Source organism: Anguilla anguilla, chromosome 9 (assembly GCF_013347855.1).
Source record: "Anguilla anguilla isolate fAngAng1 chromosome 9, fAngAng1.pri, whole genome shotgun sequence".
Lineage (NCBI taxonomy): Eukaryota > Metazoa > Chordata > Actinopteri > Anguilliformes > Anguillidae > Anguilla > Anguilla anguilla.
In genome coordinates this window covers 44,517,435-44,538,581 of record NC_049209.1, presented here as the reverse complement: position 1 = coordinate 44,538,581, position 21,147 = coordinate 44,517,435, and the positions used below count along the sequence as shown (strand labels likewise).

At 57.7% G+C, this 21,147-nt stretch overlaps 1 protein-coding gene across 5 annotated transcripts in view; it reads right to left on the bottom strand.

Annotated features, from left to right (window-relative positions):
* The window catches only part of auts2a (activator of transcription and developmental regulator AUTS2 a), a 354,802-nt gene that overhangs the window by 17,614 nt on the left and 316,041 nt on the right, over window positions 1-21,147 (bottom strand). For 3 of the 5 annotated variants that reach the window (XM_035433313.1, XM_035433314.1, XM_035433316.1), the window contains 2 exons: window positions 1,634-2,129; window positions 222-475 (listed from right to left, as the gene is read on the bottom strand). In XM_035433313.1, the coding sequence (XP_035289204.1) occupies window positions 222-475; window positions 1,634-2,129 (750 nt within the window). The remainder of the gene's footprint in view (window positions 1-221; window positions 476-1,633; window positions 2,130-21,147) is intronic. The other 2 variants (XM_035433315.1, XM_035433317.1) reach the window with 1 other exon arrangement.

Sequence of the window (21,147 nt, the reverse complement as noted above, 5' to 3'; positions counted from 1 at the left end):
GAGAGATCTTCCTTTAATAAATTATCTCCTAATCCCTCTGTGATGTCACACTGCCTTCTCAGCCCCGGGTTCCGCAGGGGCGGGGCCTGTCAGCACTGCCGGGTGATTGATGGCTGAGATATTTGCTGGATTTATGGGGAGGTCGGCTGCCGTATGTCACTGGGGACGGATGGGGGAGGGGGTGGGCGGACGGCGGGGGGGGGGGGGGGGGGGGGACGTACCTGAGTAAGGACCTCCTGCAGGGTGTCCGGGGACCGGCAGAGTGCTTGAGGTGAGCGGTGGAGGTGGAGGCAAGGCCGCCGGAGGCGCGAACATATTGGGGTGCGGGGAGGACTGCAGCGGGGCCGGCGGGAAGCTGTGGGCCGCGGTCTGGGTGGGGAGGGGGAGGGGGAAGGCCGAGCCGGGCGGGTGCTGGGGCAGGTGCGGGGGCTGCTGAGGGCCGTGCGGCTTGCCCGGGGTGCTGCTCCGGCTGCTGCTGTGGAGACAGAAGACGGGCCGGGTGAGGGTCCGGGCCAGTTTGGGGGCGCCCCTGAGGAGACACCACCGTTTTGGGGGTGCCCCTGAAGCTAGCCTCCAAGCCCGCTGCCCTGGCATCTGAGCTGGAACATGCCGTTACCGTGACAACCTGGGCAGCTACAACACCCCGTCCGTCTCGCAGACTAACGCCGCGTCTGGCGGGCGGGGTCCCCAGAGCCGCGGTTTCCGCCAACAGCCCCTAGCGGCCGGGAATTTCCAGTGTGAAATAGCCGTCTTAGCGCTTTGCTCCAAATTAGCGTCTCTGAGACGGGGGGGTGTGGGGAGGGGGGGGAGGGATGTGTGGGGAGGGGGAAGTTGGCGGCAGATAGCCTGGCTCTGTCCGCCTCGCGTGTGGGCCGTCTCCCCCAGAGATGGCGGCCAGCGTCTCACGCGCTAAACCCCAAAAGCTAATTTGCGCTAACGTCTTTCCCAGCTGTCCCGTTATTATTCACAGTCAACAGCAGCCATTCGGGCTGGGGGGGGGGGGGGGGGGGGGGCGTTCGCTAAACGAGCGCGTTTGCGCGCGAGAGATGGAAATTTTACACAGAGCGGGGAAATCCCAGGGAGGAAGTTCATGCAGAATGTTTTAAGATGACGGCACCAGCGCGGGGCTCAGTTGTACATGCGGCATACGAGCCTCTGTGACTGGAGGAAACAAACGCAAACAGACGAAAAAACTGAAAGTTAATCAATTGAAGACGCTTGTTTCTCAGTTGGTGCGGAGAAACAGTTACGTCGCTCGGCAACAGAACGTCAACAAAATGCAAATGTAGATTCCCCCCGCCCCTATAGGCAATGCAGCGCTACGTGGAATGAACAATGCTTAGCGATGAAACCTTACACGCGTAACACATGATTAAAGGCTTGTGGGATATAGCTGTGGATACATTGGGAGCCTTCACTGACCTGACTGCCAACAGGTAATTCAGCACAAACTACACTGTATGCCTGTGCCACTGTATACTTTTGTACATAGCAGCAGTAGCATAGCTAGTACAAACTTCATGCTTAGGAGATAACCCTCACAATAGGAGTTCACATGTACAGCTAACTGGCCTAGTAAAGCTATGCTTCCACAGGGAGGCTGAGTGTGGATGGGCAGCAGGGCAGTACTCACCTTATGCAGTTGAGGCTGTGGTTGCTGCCGTACGAAGACAGGGGCCTGGGGAGGCAGCGGGACGGGGGGCGGAGCTGCCCAGGCTGGCTGTGATTGGCCGGGAGGGCGGGAGAGGGCGGGTGCGGGTGGGGGGTGGGGGTGGGAGGGGGTCGGGGGTGGGACGGGGGCTCCGGCTGCTGGGGCGGGGCTCGGGGCCGGGGCGGGGCCGCCTGGGGGGCCTCGGGGCCCAGCGGTCGGGGCGGGGCGGCGGGGGACCGCGACGGCGGGGCGGGTTCCGCTCGGGGCGCCCGGGCCGGGCTGGGGGGAGGGGGCGCGGTCGGGGGCGGGGCCTCCGGGGCCGGGTGCTTGGGCGGGCCGGACGCCGGCTGGGGCGGGTCCTTGGCGCTCTCCTTGCTCCGCTCCTGGCTGCGCTCTAGGCCCGACACTTTGGGGACGCCCAGGCCTCGTGCTTCTTGGCTGTCATTTGGGGCGAGCGCGTCAACGCTGAAATCTGGAACTGGGCGGGGGGCAGAAAAGAGAAGGAGGGGGCACGTTAGAACCACCAGGTGAGGCCACAGACACCTCTCACACCTGTTCAGCCACAGGCCAGGACTTACACACACAGCTCCAGTTTCACAGCTCTCGTATAAATGGAAGAAAATAAGCTCGACAGTGTCACTTTGCGGACATTTTGACACTTAATGCAGAAATGACTCAAATACAGCCGAGAGTCGGACTGAGAGGGTGACTGGTAATTGGGCTGGCTGACACGCTCATTTGCGGCAGCCCCCCCCCCTCCCTCCCGCTCGCAGGCAGCAGCGCGGAGCTGACAGGCAGCCCTTTGTGACATCACACAGGCCCCTCCCACTCCTCCGGGGGGGGACAGGGACGGCACACAGCATCTGGCTCATTTAACCTCTCCTCCCTCCCCAGGAGAGGGGGCCCCCCGCACCAACACCTGTGTGTGAGGTGTTGGACAACGACCCCCACCCCCCTCCTCCCAAACCCTCACCCACAGCCGCCATCTTAACCGTGGCAGGTTATGGCCACGGCGTTACTGCCCCGGTAGCGGGTCTGGGGGCCCAGTTGGCAGGATAAGTTCCTCTCAGCCGTTTTGGGACGGGGACCAGCTGACCCGGCTAAATCGGCGGCGGCGGCGGCGGCGACCTCGGCTTGGACGAGGACACCGAGCGGCGCGCCAGCTGCCATAACAACGTCTCCCAGAGCAACGACAGATCGAGGAGGGGGGGGGAAGAACAAAAAAAAAAACGTCCACGCAGATTTATCGTTGGGAGCGACCCAGCTGAGGACTTGGCACTAAACGGCTCCAGATGAATTACGCGCGCTCGGCGGCTGCGGCGTTTACTGTAATCCCTTCGCCAATATTAGCGCTAACAGCTCTCCAGGCCGCTCACGCAGACGCGATAAAAGGACAGACGGACGTGACGGTGATCTAGCGCCCGGTGCTAACACAGTCTTCCGCTACGCGCTGCTTTAAAAAAATAAAAACGTTTAAAATTTTAAAAATTGTTTTAAAAAGGGGTTTAGCTTTTTTGTGTGCGCGTTAAGGCTCAGCAGCCCCCGCTAATACATGCAAGGGCGAGGTCCCTGAGCTGAGCGCGCGCGGTGAAGAGCCGAGGCTCATGGGAAATGACAGCGCATATAACCCGTAATTAACTGCGTTCTTCTCTCCCGAAGCCCGGCGGGCGCACACCGCTAAGCAGCTAAAGCTCCTCTGAGCGGGGCGGCTGATTGGTCCGATTCCCCCGGCGAGCGCCGCCTCCACGGTGAGAGCGCCTTCACGGCTTCCATTACGGATCGGTAAGCCCCGCCGTGGGGTGGGGGGGGTGGGGGTTCCTCCTGTGCCCTCCCCCGGGATGGGGGGGGGGGGGGGTCCACTGAGCTCCCAGCCGAAGACCGAACGCGGGACGACAAACTGGCCCCGCTTTTCAGGGCTTAAGTCCTCCGGCGGTAAGACGGCAGGCGCGCGTGATGCGATCATCGGGGGTCATGGCGACGGCGGAGGACTGGGATCAATGCCCCCACCCCCACCCCCCACCCCCTCTCTCCCGCGGGGCTGTCGCTCCATCAAACATCTGTTGTGCACGTCGCCTAACAATGAGCTCTCCGTCTCAGGCCTGCTGTCTCCGGGCCAGAGTGCGTCGCGCGTCGATGGCAAATCGATAGAGTTAAACCCTCCTTAGAAACGAGGCGTGTCGCTGCTTTTTTTCTTCTTCTGGAGATCAGTGGTGACCACGAGACACAGAGGAAAAACAGGAGAAAGATACATCAACGTCGCACGGTGAAACGCGTTCGTTGAAGTGGGAGGAACGTTCCGGTCTCAGAGACCGTGAGGGAACGCGCGGAGCGTTTAGGTTTGGGAAAATGAGACGGGTCGACTTTTCTTTCGGGCAGACAGAACATTGTGCCCAGTGCAGCCATTTTGTGACGCAACATCTGTCTGCTCTATAACTCTTCTGCCCAGCACGTTTTTCCCGCCTAAAGTCCAGGGGTTTCCACGACGACGCGCAGTCGTCCCACGGCAGACGCAAACAGGACGAATCCCCGCCGCGCGCAAACGCATCATTCCCTGACCCAGACTTCTTATGGAAGGCATCCAGGACGTAATAGACGGAAGAGGTTCTGGTTTCCCTCCTGCATTTCCTCAGCCCGGTCCCCAAGGTTGTTTCCTGAATGTGCTAACATGGGTAAAAAAATGAAGTCTATTCTTCCCGTAATGAAGACTCTGGGGCCCGCCAAATGCAGGAGATCTGTAATTCACTTCCCCCGAGAGTTAATTTGTCAGTCTTCTTGATCCCAGGAAACAAATATATGCAGCTCCCCTTCTGTTTAAAAGAAAGAGTCCTGCTGCTTTCATGCAAGATGGAGAAAGGGTGTTGAGAAGGGGGGGGGGGGGGAGACAGAAAAACAAGGCAGGAGGTGGACATTGTGTATATTAAAATGAAGTTACGGGCTTCGGGGACACTGCTGGAGAAAGGAGAGTTTTTCTGTGAAAGGGAGGGGATTTACAGGATCAGGTGCCTGAGAGGGGGGTCAGCGCGGGCCGTGTCTAAAGAAAACCAATTATAAACCCCCCGTGTGCGGGGACAACCCGGGGGGGAGTGAGAGAGAGAAGAGCCCATTATCCAGGGGTGATCCCGGGCTAAAGCTAACAGGGGTATTAGAATCTCAGAAGTGCCATTGTGGCAGAACGAGAGAGGAGAGCCACTGGAGCTCGGAGCGAGAGCTCTGGGGATGCATGCAGGTTAGCAACTATGCAGCGAGGGGCCCTGCTGGACCCGGCCAATCACAGCCGGACTCTGCTCTGCCTGGCCAATCACTGCCAGGCTCCGCTCCGCCGGCCAACTGCAGCCGGGCTCTGCCCCGCCAGCCAATTACAGCCAGGCTCTGCTCTACCGGCCAATCGCAGCTGGACTCTGCTCTGCCTGACCAATCACTGCCAGGCTCCGCTCCGCCGGCCAATCACAGCTGGACTCTGCTCTGTCTGACCAATCGCAGCCTGGCTCTGCTCTACCGGCCAATCGCAACCTGGCTCTGCTCTACCGGCCAATCGCAGCCTGGCTCTGCTCCGCTGGCCAATCACAGCCGGGCTCTGCTCTGTCAGCCAATCACAGCTCGGCTCTGCTCCACCGGCAATAAGAAGATTATTAATCCCATTTGGTACAAACTAAATGCTCTTAATGGAGCTTCTGCCATACACTCATAAAAAAGCACCAATTTCCTCACACAGAAACTCCATCGTCTTCAAAGGCAAACACAAAGTCAACTAGCTATGAAACAAAAGCATAAACTAAATTTCATAATTATCATGAGCTTGGTTATATCAGTATGCAGTAAACCAGGCATAATGAGTTCATACAATAACCATAATGAGGTAACACATTTGTGTAAGGAACCTAAGATGGCCCACTGTGTATTTTAAAATTTCCTGCAAATGTCGTATCACCTTGTGTTCAGTATATCTCCCTGTGTAGTTGTGAGGAACTGGATAATTGGAAAATTTACAGTGTCTGGAACAGAAGCATTGCTAAAAATAAAACAAAAAATAAAAAAGGAACAAACAATAACTGATTCTGAACACTGATCCTGGGGCTGTTATTCACACCACAGAAGAAACCCAGGCAAACACGCTCCCACCAACACACATGCTAAAGCACACACAATAGTGCACACGCTCGCACCGATACACATGCTAAAGCACACACAATAGTGCACACGCTCGCACCAACACACATGCTAATGCACACACAATAGTGCACACGCTCCCACCGACACACATGCTAAAGCACACACAATAGTGCACACGCTCCCACCGACACACATGCTAAAGCACACACAATAGTGCACACGCTCCCACCAACACACATGCTAAAGCACACACAATAGTGCACACGCTCCCACCGACACACATGCTAAAGCATAGCATATCTGCGTTTAAATCGCACAGATATGGTCCTTCAGTGAGGAAACAGGGACGGGTTTAGTGAATAATCACACTGAACCAAACAAGGGGGCATAAGGAAAGCAGCGAGCCTTCAGGTTCTCACACGCACGTGTTAATGCTAAATAAACCTAAAGGAGCCATTTTGGTGACAGCAGAGAGTCTTCTTGTGGCCTGGGGTTCTGAGGTCCGTTGGGGTGAAGGGGGGTGTGTACGGCTGAGATCCAAACGGAGCTCTTGGGGGTCATAAGCTCGCTCACGGCGGCCTTTTACCGCAAGATTCCGGAGCCCCCCCCCCCCACTCCACCCCCCCCCCCCCCCCCCCTTACGGCTCCGCCCGCAGAAGCCTTCCCCTCACCCTGGAGACAGGCCGACAGATTTATGGGGAGGAGACCTCCGGACGATCCCAAAACTCCGGCCTGTCTGAGGCCGGGGGGGGGGGCCCCGAAATAGCACCCAGACGTGCACCTCCATACCTCCTAAATTACCCTGGACAGGACAGCTCCGAACCGCGCCAGCGCTCACGGAGGCAGGGGGGTTAAGGCCAGCCCCCAAAACAAACGCGCGGGAAGGCGCCAGGGCCTGAAGAGACGGGCCAGACCAGTCCGGCCGTCCTCCTCTTTCTCCGTCCTCTCCGTTTGTCCTCCCCCCTGTTCTTATCCTCCCCCGAGCGCCGCGCGCGGGGACGTCCGCTAACGCGAGCGGGAGCGAGAGGCCCCCCCCAGCCCGGCGGGACGACGCAGACGCCTCGGAGGGCGGGGCCGCCCCGCTCGCTTAGCGTCAAAACTCCCAGCATGCAGCGAGGGGGGGCTCCGACACCCCGGCTCGTCCTGACACATCGCGTTAGCCGCGGCCCCCGGACTCTGCCTGACGCTAAGCCTTCCTGATCGTGGCCCGCGCGTGTAGAAGGGGAGAGGTGTCACAGTAAATATCATCCCCCTCCGCCTCTCTGAATGTCATACAGGGGCCTGAGCAGCTTCTAATGTGCTGGGGGCACTGCAGAGACCAAGCACAACATGGCCGCCCGTAAAAATCCCCATTCATATTCCACCAACATAAACACAAGGACGTGTTCGTATCCAACACACTCACTGTGTTACCGCTTCTCTGTTACTGTCAACACATTGTGTGTCAGAGTTACTACTTTTGTGTTACGAATACACAATTTATGTGCTAAAAAAGGGAGATTTTTTTTTTTTTTTTACTACAGAATGTTTGAAAGTGTGCCATCCTTAACCACACGCGTAAAAAAAATGACGTGTCGTTCTGAGAGTGTATCGAGTCACAGAAATGAAGATACGAAGGGGAACTGGAATTACGCAGCCCAGTGTTAACCCTTCAGAGAAATAGAGTTGCTGGTGGTGACCTTGCGCTGTTTGCCGACTTCCCCCTTTCCCACGGGTGAGGAATGCGCTGGCGGACCGTCTGGCACCTGTTGAAAGGCTGTTAGGAGCAGGTGGTGAGGTGAAACCTGCTTAGTAGCAAAGCAGCGGGGGCGGGAAGGGGGCGAGGCAAAGCCCAAAATGCCCTCGTCAGCAACCCCGGTGAAGCCTTCTGTGGGTGATGCAACAACACGGTAACATTTCTGGCGCCCCAGCTACGCTCCCCCGGCAACGCACCTGGCAAACGTGCGCTGCTGTGTCCACAAAAAAAAAAAAAGCCCCAAAAACAAACCGCATCCTGGACTGCTGATAACCGCGGCCACCGCCGCCTCCGATCTGGCAAAGCGGAATTCCACGTTTTCCGCGTGGCAGACTTCCTGGCGACCCGCTAAGGGGATTCCCCGCCCCCCTCCGCTTCAGCGAAAACCGCCATCGCCTCGTTCGCGTAGCGGGCCGCGCGTCCGGGTTTCCCAACGCCGCGGTCCCAGTGCGGGCTGCACGCGGGGCTGGGAGTCAGGAGGAGAGGCCTCGTCTTGTCCAGGCGTCGCCGTGAGATTTTCCCTCCTTTTTTCGGTTCCACCACCCGCCTCCCCGCAATTACACGCTCGCACAATGGCTGCGTTGTTTCAGAAACCATACAGGAACCTCACCCCCCCCCCCCAACTCCCCTGCTCCAACCCCAACTCCTTCTCCCCCCTTCTCCCCAGAAACGTACAAATAAATTCAGGAAGGGCCCGCTGTTTGTTCAAGTCAAATCAATTAAAATATACACGCAGTCAGACTCAGGCTTCGCCCTCCTGAAAGGCGTTCCGCTCTGCATGTGTCAGCCCCTGTAAACATTCATTATAATCAGAACTCGCTGCAGCGGGGGTCTGGAAACTCCTTTACCGTCGAATGTGCGTCAAACCCCAAAAAAAAGGGTTCCGGTAATTACTACATTCAAGCTACGCAGTCTTTTTTTTGGCAACAATGTTTAATATTACATTACATTACAGGCATTTAGCAGACGCTCTTATCCAGAGCGACATTGTATCCAATGATACAGCTGGATATACTCTGGAGCGATGCAGGTTAAGCACCTTTGCTCAAGGGTCCAACGGCAGTGCCCTACCGGGGAGTCGAACCTGCGACCTTTCGGTTACGAGACCAACACCTTAGCCATTATGCTACACTGCCACCCGTAACAGAAGGTCAAGTCGTGGATAAAACCATGATGACATGGAGCGCTCCCTTTTAGCCAGGAACGCATACATTCATTTTTTGCGAGAACGAAACTCGGGGGCCGCCATTTTAGTGAGATGCGTTTATATGAAACACAGCGTCTGTGCGCGGAGACCCCCGGGGCCGCCGTGCGCTGGCGCAGGCCCGTACGCGGCGGCGTCGCTCGGCCCGCCGGCCCGGGGCGCTGGAGTAACCCCTCCGCTGGGACCCGCGTTCAGCGAGCGCTCCTGCGTTCGGCTCGGCCTGCGCAGCTGAAGCCTGCCGAGTGCTCTGCGGAGAGACAAACAGCTTCTCTCTCCTGGTGTGTTGTTCCGGGAGGAGGAGCCTCTCCTGAGAGACGCCGCGCAGAGGGGGAGAAGATGAGGCTGTGTCTCCCGGGGTAATCCCGCTAGGCCTGTGGAACTGCAGCTCTCTATCCTCTCTCTCTCTCTATCACTCTCTCCCTCTCTGTCTCATTACCCCTCTGTTTCTCTCTCCATCACTCCCGAGTCCCTCCCTCTCTCTACCCTTCCCTCTGCCCCTCTATTACTACCTCTCTTTTTCTCTCCATCTCTCTCTCCCTCTATCACTACCTCCCTCTTTCTCTCTCATCCCACCCTCCATTTTTCTCTCTATCCCTCTCTCTATGCCTCTCTCTCTCTACAGCTCTCTGTCTACCCCTGCCTCCCTCTCTCTCTATCCCTCCCTTCCTCACACTCTCTCTTCATCTCTCTCTCTTTCTCTTTCTCTGTTTCTCCACTCTCTTTCTCTATCCCTCTCACTCTATCTCTCTCTCTCTCTGGGACAGACAGCAGGCCCCTGTGCTTGTATTAGTGGGAGGCTGATGAGGTCCCTTGGCGGGCGGTGTTGAGGGCCCCCCCGTGGCGGGCGGTGTTCAGGGGCCCCATGGCGAGGGTCCCCGCGGGGTCTCCTCCTCTCAGAAGCGGTGCTTTGGGGGTCCCGGGCGAATCGCTCAGAATCTCCCGTGAAGCCCCATGTCCTCCGGCAGAGCCCCCAGTGGGACTGGGGTGCTTAAAAGCGCTCCCCGCGGTCCTTACCCGCCCCCTGGGTGGGAATGGCATGCGCACCGCCGGTGCCACGGCAACCGGGAGTGGGCGGGGCCTTTGTCTCAGCGGGACCCGCCCCACTCCTGAGCTACTTTTGCGACTTTTGCCCCAGTAACCCATCTTAGCTACTGCCCCAAGGGCGGCAGTGAAGGATTTCATCATTTCTAATGAAGGTTACTTCGCTACACACCGCAACTTCATCTGACCAGCTGCTTCATTTGAAATTCTGTAACTCTTCAGACAAACGTCAAAGTCCTGCAGCTTACTGACAGCTAAGAAACTCATACTTTCACCAATATTCAGAACAAAATTCTTAATTCATATAATTGAACATGTTGGATTTCAACCAGTATCACTGAAAATTGTCAGGTCTGAAGGAAAAACCCTACTCCTAAAGAGCATATCAAATGCGCACTTGACTTTGGTCTGTAGAGCTCAGTCAAAAGCCCGACTGCAAATCCCATCGCAATTATCAGGAATCAGAGCAGGAGATTCCTTCAGCAGCGCGGCGGTGAAGGCAGAGCTCCTAAACGCTACACGTTAAACACGTTACACACGTTACACACGTTAAACACGTTACACGCGTGTTCCCAGCAGCGCGGCCGGCGAGCGGCATTGAAGGTCACCGGGTGAAGATCATGACGCCGGTCTTGCGGTTCCCCCCCCCCCCCCCCGTGAGAGCGCGCTCTGAAGCATGCGCTGGGCACATGGGCGTAATTCGGCCCGGGGCTCGCCGTGACTCTGGCGAACGCGCCCGTCCGCGCTCCCGCGTCGGCCGAACCCCCAAAAGCCCAGGGCGGGGGCGGGGGCGGGGGCGGGGTGTCTGTAACCCCACCCACCATTCCGCACCTCGCTCGGGGTGTTTATTTTCATTAGCCCCCCTGATGAATGCTAAACAGAAATATAAACCAGTGTGGGGGGGGTGGGGGGGTGGGGGGCTGAGACTGCTGTTCTGAAAACACTACCCCCCTGCTGGGGTAGCATGACGCCTAATAGTTTTCCTTTTTAGGTAAAAACAAAAATGGAAGAAAAAACGTCGCCCCCGTGCAAGCTTAACGGAGGAGCGAGCGAGCGGCAGGCACGCAGCGGCCCGCCGGGCGTCGTCTGGGACGCCTCGCCGTCAGATGGAGCGCTGGGAAGCTCGGGGAGGACCCCGGAGGACTTAAAAGCCGGAGCGACGGGCCCGCAGGTGGCCTCCAGCCCCGTTATCCCTGCTCAGAAGCCAGCGATCTCCCCCTAATTGCGACAATAAACACGGAGAACGTTTCTCTAAGCGGCTTCTTCTTCTTCTCTTTTACAGACGGCGTAGCTTCAGACGGCTCTGGGCTCGCTGCGCCAGGTCTGACGCGCGGCGAGGGCTTTGTAACCGTAGCGAGCGCAGCCGCGCGGAGAGCCGATAACGGCTCCGGTAATGAGCTACCATGCGGATTCTCAAAACGCTTCATTCTTTTCATCCCATCCCTTTTGAGTTGATTCTCTCCTCTCTCTCTCTTTCTTCTCCACTTGTTAATCACAGGAACTGCTGGAAAAGCTGGGGCTTAAATGTGCATGCACAGACATCTTAATGACACCATTATCCACCGCGCTCCGCTGGCTGCCGCTCCAGCCCGAGTCTGATGACTGGTAATGACTTCCTGCAGCATCTTGGCCAGGCCCCGCCTCCCCAGCCAAGGCCCTTACACCTCTTGGCTAGGCTCCGCCCAGCCTTTGAGTAGGCCCCGCCTACCCTTGACTAGGCCCTGTCCCCTTTGGCTCGACCCCACCTCCCCTTGGCTAGGCCCCACCCACCTTTGGCTAGGCCCCGCCTCCCCTTGACCAGGCCCTGCCCCCTTTGGCTAGGCCCCGCCTCCCCTTGACTAGGCCCTGCCCCCTTTGGCTAGACCCCGCCTCCCCTTGACTAGGCCCTGTCCCCTTTGGCTCGACCCCACCTCCCCTTGACTAGGCCCTGCCCCCTTTGGCTAGACCCCGCCTCCCCTTGACTAGGCCCTGCCCCCTTTGGCTAGACCCCGCCTCCCCTTGACTAGGCCCTGCCCCCTTTGGCTAGACCCCGCCTCCCCTTGACCAGGCCCCGCCTCCCCCTCACATCCCACCTGACGCAGCATCTAAACAGCAAACGCCGAGGCCTGAGAGAGGAGCCGCGAGCACCAGGGGGCTCTGGGCGTGTCACATGACCAACGCGCAGGGGGGCCAGAGGCGGGATTTTGGGGGCGTTCGCCGCGGCCTCTGACCGGCATTGCGGCCATGCCTGGGCTACCGGGGGGGACGGGGGTACATATCCTCCCCGCTGGCGAAGACAGTGTTCGCCCTTTGGAGAACAAATCTTTATATATCCCAGAGGGCCAGGGGACGGGCGGAGGGCTGAAACAGAAGAAGGCGATGACAGGGTGGCTGACGGGGGCCCTGGCACAGCTGCCCCGGCCCTGTCGGATCCCTGCAGGGGGCGCTGACAGGTACGGGGGCGGGGGGGCGGGGGGGGGGCAGGCTGGCATTGCAGCAGGGCTCTGCGTTCACATTTTTCCAGAGAGCACATGTGCCCCCAAGATGTGCCCCCAAGATGTGCCCCCAAGATGAAAAACTTAGGAGCCCAATAATGCAGCCCAATTAGTAGATGTGCTCCTAAAGTATTTTTCCAGCACATACACATTTTCAGGAGCAAATTCTCCTAAAATGGGAGCACAGCAGAGTCATGTACAGCGGCCCTACAAATGGGTAGCAGGTTCAGAATCCTGACTCAAGGAGACTCGACCTCCTGCACTAAAGCTGACCATTAACGCAGCGGAATGTAGCATTGCGCCAAGTGCGTCCAGAAACACCTTTAAAACCCAGTAAAAGATTAACGGGCCTCACTCGAGATGAGCAAAAGGCCGTTAAAACACAGGCCTTTTAAAAACTGCCCTTTACAAACCGCCGAAACTTGGATCAAAAACAAAGCAATAAAAAAAATGTAAAAACGGGAGGTGGGCAGCGGCGTCCAATGTCGGCACGGCGTTTGCCAAACCGCGAGGTCGGGGTTTTAAGAGGTCTTGCGCAAATGTGGCGTCACTCGACGCTCTGGAGAGAGAGAGAGAGAGAGAGAGAGAGAGAGAGAGAGAAAGAGTGAGTGAGAGACCGGGAGAGAGAGAGAGAGAGAGTGAGTGAGAGGGAAAGAGAGAGTGAGAGAGGGAGAGAGAGACACAGAGAGAGAGAGAGAGAGAGACAGAGAGAGGGAGAGAGAGACAGAGAGAGGGAGAGAGAGACAGAGAGAGGGAGAGAGAGAGAGAGAGAGAGGGAGAGAGTGAGAGAGGGAGAGAGGGAGAGAGAGAGAGAGAGAGTGAGAGAGAGACAGAGAGAGAGAGAGAGAGAGGGAGTGAGAGAGAGTGAGAGATAGAGGGAGGGAGAGAGAGAGGGAGAGAGAGAGAGAGAGAGTGAGAGAGAGACAGAGAGAGAGAGAGAGAGAGGGAGTGAGAGAGAGTGAGAGATAGAGGGAGGGAGAGAGAGAGGGAGAGAGAGAGAGGCGGTTGAAAGCTAATCTCGGGAGCTGTCAGTCTGGCGGCGGGATACGCGCTCCGGTGTCAGTCGCCGGTTCACCTTCCCCCAGCAGGTTCTGTCATTCATCAGCCCATTAATGCCGTACCCCCCCCCCCCCGCAGGCACGCCGAATTTAATGGCCTAATCCTTCCATTCTGACAAAGACCAGATTAGCTGGAGGTTAAATACTCGTGTTGCTTAAAATTTTGTCCTTGTCAGCGTGCCAGGGAGAGCTCTTCATCAGGGGGAGAGGAAGGGCTGTGGGGGGGGGGGGGAAATGAGCGTGAGTCGGGAAGTCTCTAAATAAGCCCCTGGAACTTCAGGTAATCTTTAGATCAGAAATATCGGTGCTGCGGTTTACTCTGGTAATCCTCCCGCATTCCTGTTGTCACAGTTGGCGGGTGATAGTCAATCAGGCTTTAAGCCCCGCCGGGGCGAGAGAGAGAGAGAGAGTATGACAGAGAGAGAGAGAGAGAGCAAGAGGGAGAAAGGGAGGCAGATAGAGAGAGGGACAGAGAGTATGACAGAGAGAGAGAGAGAGCGAGAGGGAGAAAGAGAGGCAGATAGAGAGAGGGAGTCAGAGAGAGAGAGAGAGAGAGAGAAGAGGACCTCTGTGACCAGCACGGGAAAGGAAAGCGACGCTTGCAGAAACGGTGTCCCACGATGCACTGCGGCTCGGCGTCCCCCGCCCCCCGCTCCCCGTAACGTGTCTGCGAAACAGCTGAAACAATATCGTAATCCCGGACTGAAACCCGAGCCCAGCCCAGAACCGGCACTGCGCCTCAGCGAGCAGAGACTGCCTTTCAGAAATATGACTGGCCTGTGCCCCCCCCCCTTCCCGCGCGCACCCCCGGGCTGAGAAAACAGCTGTGAATAGGGCCGTGGGAGGAGGGAGGATGGGGGGGGACGCTGGACACACAGAGGGCGTCCCGTTAGCTGTGGATTAGGCGGACTGAAAGTTTAAATCCCACAGAAACTGGCCCGGTCCCTCCTGTAGGACGCTGTACCAGCAGGACGCTCGCCGCTGAATCTGAGAACGGTCCGGAACACGCAGGGATGTCTGGCTGGTGCCGAACGCCGTTATTATTTCGCGCTGTTCAGTCTGCAACTATTCCAAATCCCTACCTTGCTTCAGAAAAGTTTCCAATGAGAAAAAAAGAGTATCCTTTCTAATAAACAACGCGCACTGCTAATTACTTTACAAATCTCAGTCCGCGTTCGCAGCCAGATGAGACGTGACAAATAACAACTCCTGACTAAAAACGTAAAAAAACACTGTAAGCGCACACACACACACACACACACACCCTACCTGTCAACTCCTCCACCTGCTACCGCACACGCTCGCTTTGTTCCCGCCGCACGCCAGAAGTCCACAGCTCTGAGGCAGCGACGGCGCTTCCTCCATCCAGCCCCAGCGGCTAACTCAGCGAGCCGTGGCGCGCGGTCCGGGGGGGTGGGGGGGTATCGGTCGATCGACGCGCGTCACTAACGGGGGAGCGGGCGGGTGTCCTGCGCGGCGGCTGCCTGCTCCTAGCCTCCTGACTGAGACGCGCGAGCCCCACGCCGGGGGCAGGGTCCTCCGCTAGCCGCGCCTAGCGGTGTCAGGTAACGCTCCCTAAACGAAAGCTTCCCGCAGCCTGGAGCTCTCTCTCTCTCTCTCTCTCTCTCTCTCTCTCTCTCTCTCTCTCTCTGTCTCTCTCTCTCTCTCTCTCTCTCCCTCTGTCTGTCTGTCTCTCACTCCTCCTTCTCTCCCTCGCTCCCTCCCTTCCCCCCCCCCCCCCCCCCCCCCACCCCACCCCCCCGGGAGGTGTGTGTAATTGACTCTGCAATCAGAAAGAGTGGCAGCTTGAGCTGACACATTGGTACAGTCTGATTTTAGCTCCTTGGGATCATTCTCAAAAAAAAGAGAAGTCTCGAGAGGCCTCGTTCTGTCCCGTTCCCCCCCGTCCCGTCCCGCCCTGTCTTCAGGGAGTTTAAAGGAAACTCTTCAGAGAAAAATGGCTTCAACGTGAACGATGAGAAAAAGGAAACAAAAGAGTCGTCCTAAAACGAGAGCTCTCTGCAGAGTGACGCGTGACCGCTCGGCGGTGGAGTGCCGTAGAGACCCTAAATCTGCCGCCCCTCTTTCATCGGCCCGCACCCGGAGTCACGCCAGCACGCGGCCACTTACGACATCACTTCCTCCTCCTTCGCCTTCTAATTACGGCGCGGCGCGTCTGACAACAGAAACCTGGAGAGCGGCGGCGGGGGCGGCGGCGGCGGCGTGGACGAGCTCGGGACCGACGGGGGAAACGGTGATGAAATTAGAGGGGAGGGATTTCGAGACAATGGGGCCGAGATAAACAAGAGATCTGAGTGAAATGACAGGGCGAGAGCTCGGCCCGTCTCAGATGAACACGGCTTGGCTGAGAGTTGGCGGTGGTGGCGGGGGGGGGGGGGGGGGGGGGCTGGGGTGGGGGAACGAGGGCCGGGGGGGGAGGTGGGGGGGGGGGCTGATTCTCTTTCATTACTCTGCGGTCAGGTTTCTGTCTGAGGGGATTAGCAGACATGAGTTGGAGCAGACTGGAGGCTGTTAATGTCTGAGGGACCCAGCGAGCCTCTGGGGCTCTCAGGAGCTAACCAGGGCCTCCTGTGTGTGTGGGGAGGGAGGGGAGGGAGGGGGGGGTGCTGAAATGGCGGTAAAACAATCCGCTGTGTGGAGGTCGTCAGGGAAACATGTGGGCTGGGCCCCTTTGCCCCCGCGCACCCCCCACACCCCCCCCCCCCCCGCGACCCGGGCAGCTCCTCCACTTAACAAGCAGGCCCCCTTAAACACAACACAGCAAATTAGAGAGGGGCTCGCCCCCGTTAGCACTGAGGGCCGGCTGAGTGATCGCTGGGGCTGGGGTACGGGCGGGGGGCCGGGATGGGGGGGGGGGGGGCAGGGGGGGGGTCCTCCCTGGGGCGGCCCACTGTTTGTTTGAACTGCGCCGAGAGAGAGAGAAAGAGAGAGAGAGGGAGAGAGAGAGTGAGAAAGAGAGAGGGAGAGAGAGAGAGAGAGAGAGTGAGAGAGAGAGAGAGAGAGAGAGAGAGCGAGAGAGAGAGAGGGAGAGAGAGAGAGAGAGAGAGAGAGAGAGAGAGAGAGAGAGAGAGCTCCTAAACGGTCAGCTGCCTCGCCGCTCTCTCAACAGAACCGGTCCGAGGCAACCCCACACCGCCCCCCCCCACCCCCGGGGCGGCGGCGGGACGGGGTCGGGTTTCGGCTGGAACAATGCGCCCACTGTGCTCTGTTTCCTGCTCCGGGGGCGGGGGGGGGGGGGGAGGAGGGGTGGTGGGAGGGCGTCAGCTCAAACATCCACGCTTCTGTCGGTGCGGGACAGGGGATTAATACATCAACCCCGGCCGTTTGGGATGCGCTCCGCTCGCCCCCCCCAGCCCCCCCCCCAGCCCCCCCCAGCCCCCCCCACCTCAGAGGCCCGGGCGCACTTAAAAGGCCTCAGACTGACTTCCACCCGCCCCGCTGCCCCCGAGGCTGTTTGCTTTCCTTACGCACTCGCCTGCCAGGGGGAGCTGAAAGGGGGCCTTCTAAAATGTCTGGTTTTACGTGTCACTGTTTGTACAAAATCTTATTCGTGACACGGAATACGCCAGACTTCAAAAACTCCGAATCGAATGAGCTCCCCGCTCCGAGCCGCCTAATCTTTAGCAGATGGCGGGGATCCCGCCGGGCCGGTGCGGGTTCAGATGGCTCGGGGAACCGCCGGGCGGGTTTCAAATCTTGAACCAATTTGCCCGACGACGGAAAAAAAAAAAAACAAAAAAAAAAAAAACGGAACATTTCACAGTTGATTAGCCCTTGTTTATACAAACGCTCCAGCGTGCTCTCGCTCTCTCTCTCTCTCCCATATACATAACCAGCTCCCATTATCCACCGCCTCCTCTGGGCCTTATCCTCAGATGTCCTTGCGCGACCGGGCACGGCCAGCAGGGGGCGGTGTGACACCAGGCGAACGAAAAAAAACGAGGCCCTTTCTGCCCTCCGAGCCGAGATCCCCGTCCTGTACGGTTCGCTCCGCTCGGCCCCGAAGCTCGAGGCTTACGTTCCGCGCGTCTCGAGCCGGAGAAATCGGACTCGCCCGTCCGAGCGGTCGCTTCAATTACTTAAGCAAGCAATATTCCAAGGTCAGGCGGTCAGGCCGCCGGGGATTTGGAATGGCTTATTGAAAATACATTTATTTATGTGTCTTACCTTCGGAGAGCAGGGGGCCTTGGCAGCTCCTGCTGGGGTCCTGCTCCGGATCAGGAAAAGGGGTGACTCTAATCTCCCCCTCAGGGTCGAAGGGTGTTTATTTTGGTGTTGCATATTTACAAGAAAGTGCTGGTAGAGAAAGCCTAACCCCCCCCAGCTCCTGGGGGAGCGGTAAGCCATTGTTTAATCAGTCCGGGCTTGTTTAGAAAACCAGCCAGCTCACCAGCTGCATTTCACTGCTTTTTTTTCCCCCTCTTTCTTGGTTCTGTCATCTGAAAGTTCAATGTTTACGCTTTGAGGAGCTGGAATAAGTAACCCTCTGGGAACGGGGCTGCGGAAAGGGGGGAAGGGGTTTTGGATGGATCCCACCCAAGCTCTCCACATGCTTTTCTACCAGCAGGCCTGGATCATGCCACCTCTCCTTCTCTTACGCCCCCCCCGCCCCCCCCGGTCCCCCCCCCCGGTCCATTAGGGCCGCTGTGCTTCCTCACGCGCTCCCTCCGCGGCGCTCTCAGGTTACCCGCCTGTCAGTCAATATCTGAACGGCCTCTTCAGCGGGCAGGAGCCCCGGCTCCAGTCCCGTATCTCCGCTAACCCGCCACCGCCCCCCTGCCCGCCCCCCCGGCTCCCTCGGCCCACCCCGCGGTCCCGCGGCTCTCTCTACCCGCGCTTTTACGCCGCTCGTTTCGGGGGTTATCTCAATACCGCCGTCGTTAAAAAGCAATTTCCAACAGGAAACCGTTTCCGTCTGGAGGAAATCCTGCCGTCAAAATAAAAGTCCCCCCCCCCCCGCCCAAATGGCGCGGCTCTTCAATTATCGCCAACTACGCCAGAGGCTCTTAATCTCACTCCAAACACGCCTAAATGCCGTGAGGCCCCTCTTTAAGGCTCCAATTACCCAGAATCCCTGATCAATGATTCAACCAACGGCCCAATTCCAAGCTTCAATCAACAGCCCAAATCCAAGCTATTGCCAGGAGGACGAGAATGTTTCCAGAACAGCGTCCAGCATGTCTGTCGCCACTGAGTCAATTCAGACTGACGGCTGCATGACATGCACCACAGACAGAACTCGCTCTTTTACACTAATGCCTTGTACAAAAACAAAAACATAGTTGTATATGTTTAACCACGGTAAAGATGAAGCAGTGTGCAGTACCCTACTGTAGAGAAGCTGTGTGCATATTCCACTTTCCACCATCACTATGGTCCTTTCAGCGCTTACCTAATGAGATCTGGGGGGGGGGGGGTAACAGCACAGGCAGGTAACCCTGTCCGTCTGAGCCCAGATTTTAGAAAGGGGAGATTTCACCCCGGCCCTGGACCGTAAACAAACACGCACACGCACGCACGCACACACGCACACCACGTACATGCACACACTCGCTCACAAGCACACGTACACACACACACTCACACGCACTCTCTCGCACACCCACACACGCTCACGCACGTAGACATACATACACACATGCACACACTTACTAACTCTCACACACATGCACACACTTACTAACTCTCACACACATGCGCACACTTACTAACTCTCACACACATGCACACACTAACTCTCACACACATGCACACACTTACTAACTCTCACACATGCACACACTTACTAACTCTCACACAAGCACACAGACACACAAACAGACACTACCCAATCACTACCCAATCACTACCCAGCGCCTCCTTCGGTGGCCTTGGTAACGGCCGTGTGGCTGGGGTTTGTTTTGTCCAATTATTGGGCTGTCAGTCAGAGGGCGGTGCGGCGGGCGGGACCGCTGAGGTGTGTCTGGCCCGGTGCCGGAGACGGGCCCTAACGAGCCCCCGCGGTCACCGCCGGCCTGTCAGTCAGGCGCGGGGAGCGCTCCCGTCCCGCTAACGGGGCGCCGCCGAAAAAACCACCGGGGCTACGGGCCGGTGTGTGTGTGTGTGTGTGTGTGTGTGTGTGTGAGTGTGTGTGTGTGTGTGTGTGTGTGTGAGTGTGTGTGTGTGTGTGTGTGTGTGTGTGTGTGTGTGAGTGTGTGTGTGTGTGTGTGTGTGAGTGTGTGTGTGTGTGTGTGTGTGAGTGTGTGTGTGTGTGTGAGTGTGTGTGAGTGTGTGTGTGTGTGTGTGTGTGTGTGTGAGTGTGTGAGTGTGTGTGTGAGTGTGTGTGTGTGTGTGTGAGTGAGCGTGTGTGTGTGAGTGTGTGTGTGTGTGTGTGAGTGTGTGAGTGAGCGGGTGTGTGTGTGTGTGTGGTGTGTGTGTGTGTGTGTGTGAGTGTGTGTGTGTGTGTGTGAGTGAGCGTGTGTGTGTGAGTGTGTGTGTGTGTGTGTGAGTGTGTGAGTGAGCGGGTGTGTGTGTGTGTGTGGTGTGTGTGTGTGTGTGTGTGAGTGTGTGTGTGTGTGAGTGTGTGTGTGGTGTGTGTGTGTGTGTGTGTGAGTGTGTGTGTGGTGTGTGTGTGTGTGTGTGTGAGTGTGTGTGTGGTGTGTGTGTGGTGTGTGTGGAGGGGAGCAGGGGAAGGGGAGCAGTCTCTCTGTCTCTCTGTCTCTCTCTCTCTCCCTCTCTCTCTCTCTCTCTCTCTCTCTGAGACAGTCACACGGCAGCAGCAGCTCTCAGCAGCCCGGCGTGGCGGCGGATCATCAGCCGGATCACCGGGGGGGGGGCTAATTGATGTTGGGGCCCCAGACGGCTGCGGGGGGGGGGGGGCTCTCGTTATTCCGCCGAGTGACAGCCCTGCGTCGCCGAGTGGCGGGGGGCTGTCAATCACGCGCGGGTGAGTGGCAGGCGAACCGCCAGCGCCGACTCCAAAAACACGACTCCGGCCTCGCCTCGCCGTACAGGAAACGCGCTCCTCGCGCTTCCTGTCCGTCCCGCTCACGATCAAACCCTCAGTTCCCTCACCATGCAACCAGCGCCCGCGAGCTCAGGAATCTGCTCACGGTCACATTAAACAGCCCCAAAGAAGCTCACTGCCGGGAAACAAATGTTTTGGAAAGGCGATCGATACTGACTATACGCAAGAAAAATCTCCAGGAAAGGACTAAAAGAAGAAAAAATAACGCAGAACTCGAATTACCGCGTTGTAAGTAGTTATTGCAACAGACGTAATAGCCCTTAAGTGTTTACAGACTTCTCTGCTCAGTACGCAAAACAGATTCTGTCAGCTTCGGCGAAGCCCTATTTATAGAACGTGACAACATTTTACGAAGCGCTCGCAGGAACCAAACGTCTCTTCGCGACAAAGTTAGCATCTCGAGACCCGGCCTTGCTTCTTCGGTTTAAATAAATTTCGCCAACCCCCCTTATCTGTTCGAATACCCCCTTGTATAACGCCATGGTTGTTACAAGCGTAGGTTTGGCTGGACGCAGGCTGAGCTTTAAGCGCTGCTATCCGCGCTAGCGTGGAGGGGAAGGCCTGTTATCTCGCAGCTGGTGCGGCTGACTGGGAGATCGCGGAGCGGGGGGGGGGGGGGGGGGGGGGAGAGAGAGCGGACGGCCAAGGCCCCATCCGCCGCGCTTAATCCCCAGCGCGTCCGAGAGAAACCGCCAAGGCTCTCTCTCGAAAGCTGCGCAGGAACGAGGAGGATAAAAGCTCCCGCTTTATCTCTCCAGCAAACGTTTCTCTTTTTTTTCTCGGTTTTGTTTTGTTTGGAGAGCGAGGTTCAATTTGGGAGACGGGATCCAGGCGGTCCTGGATTTAG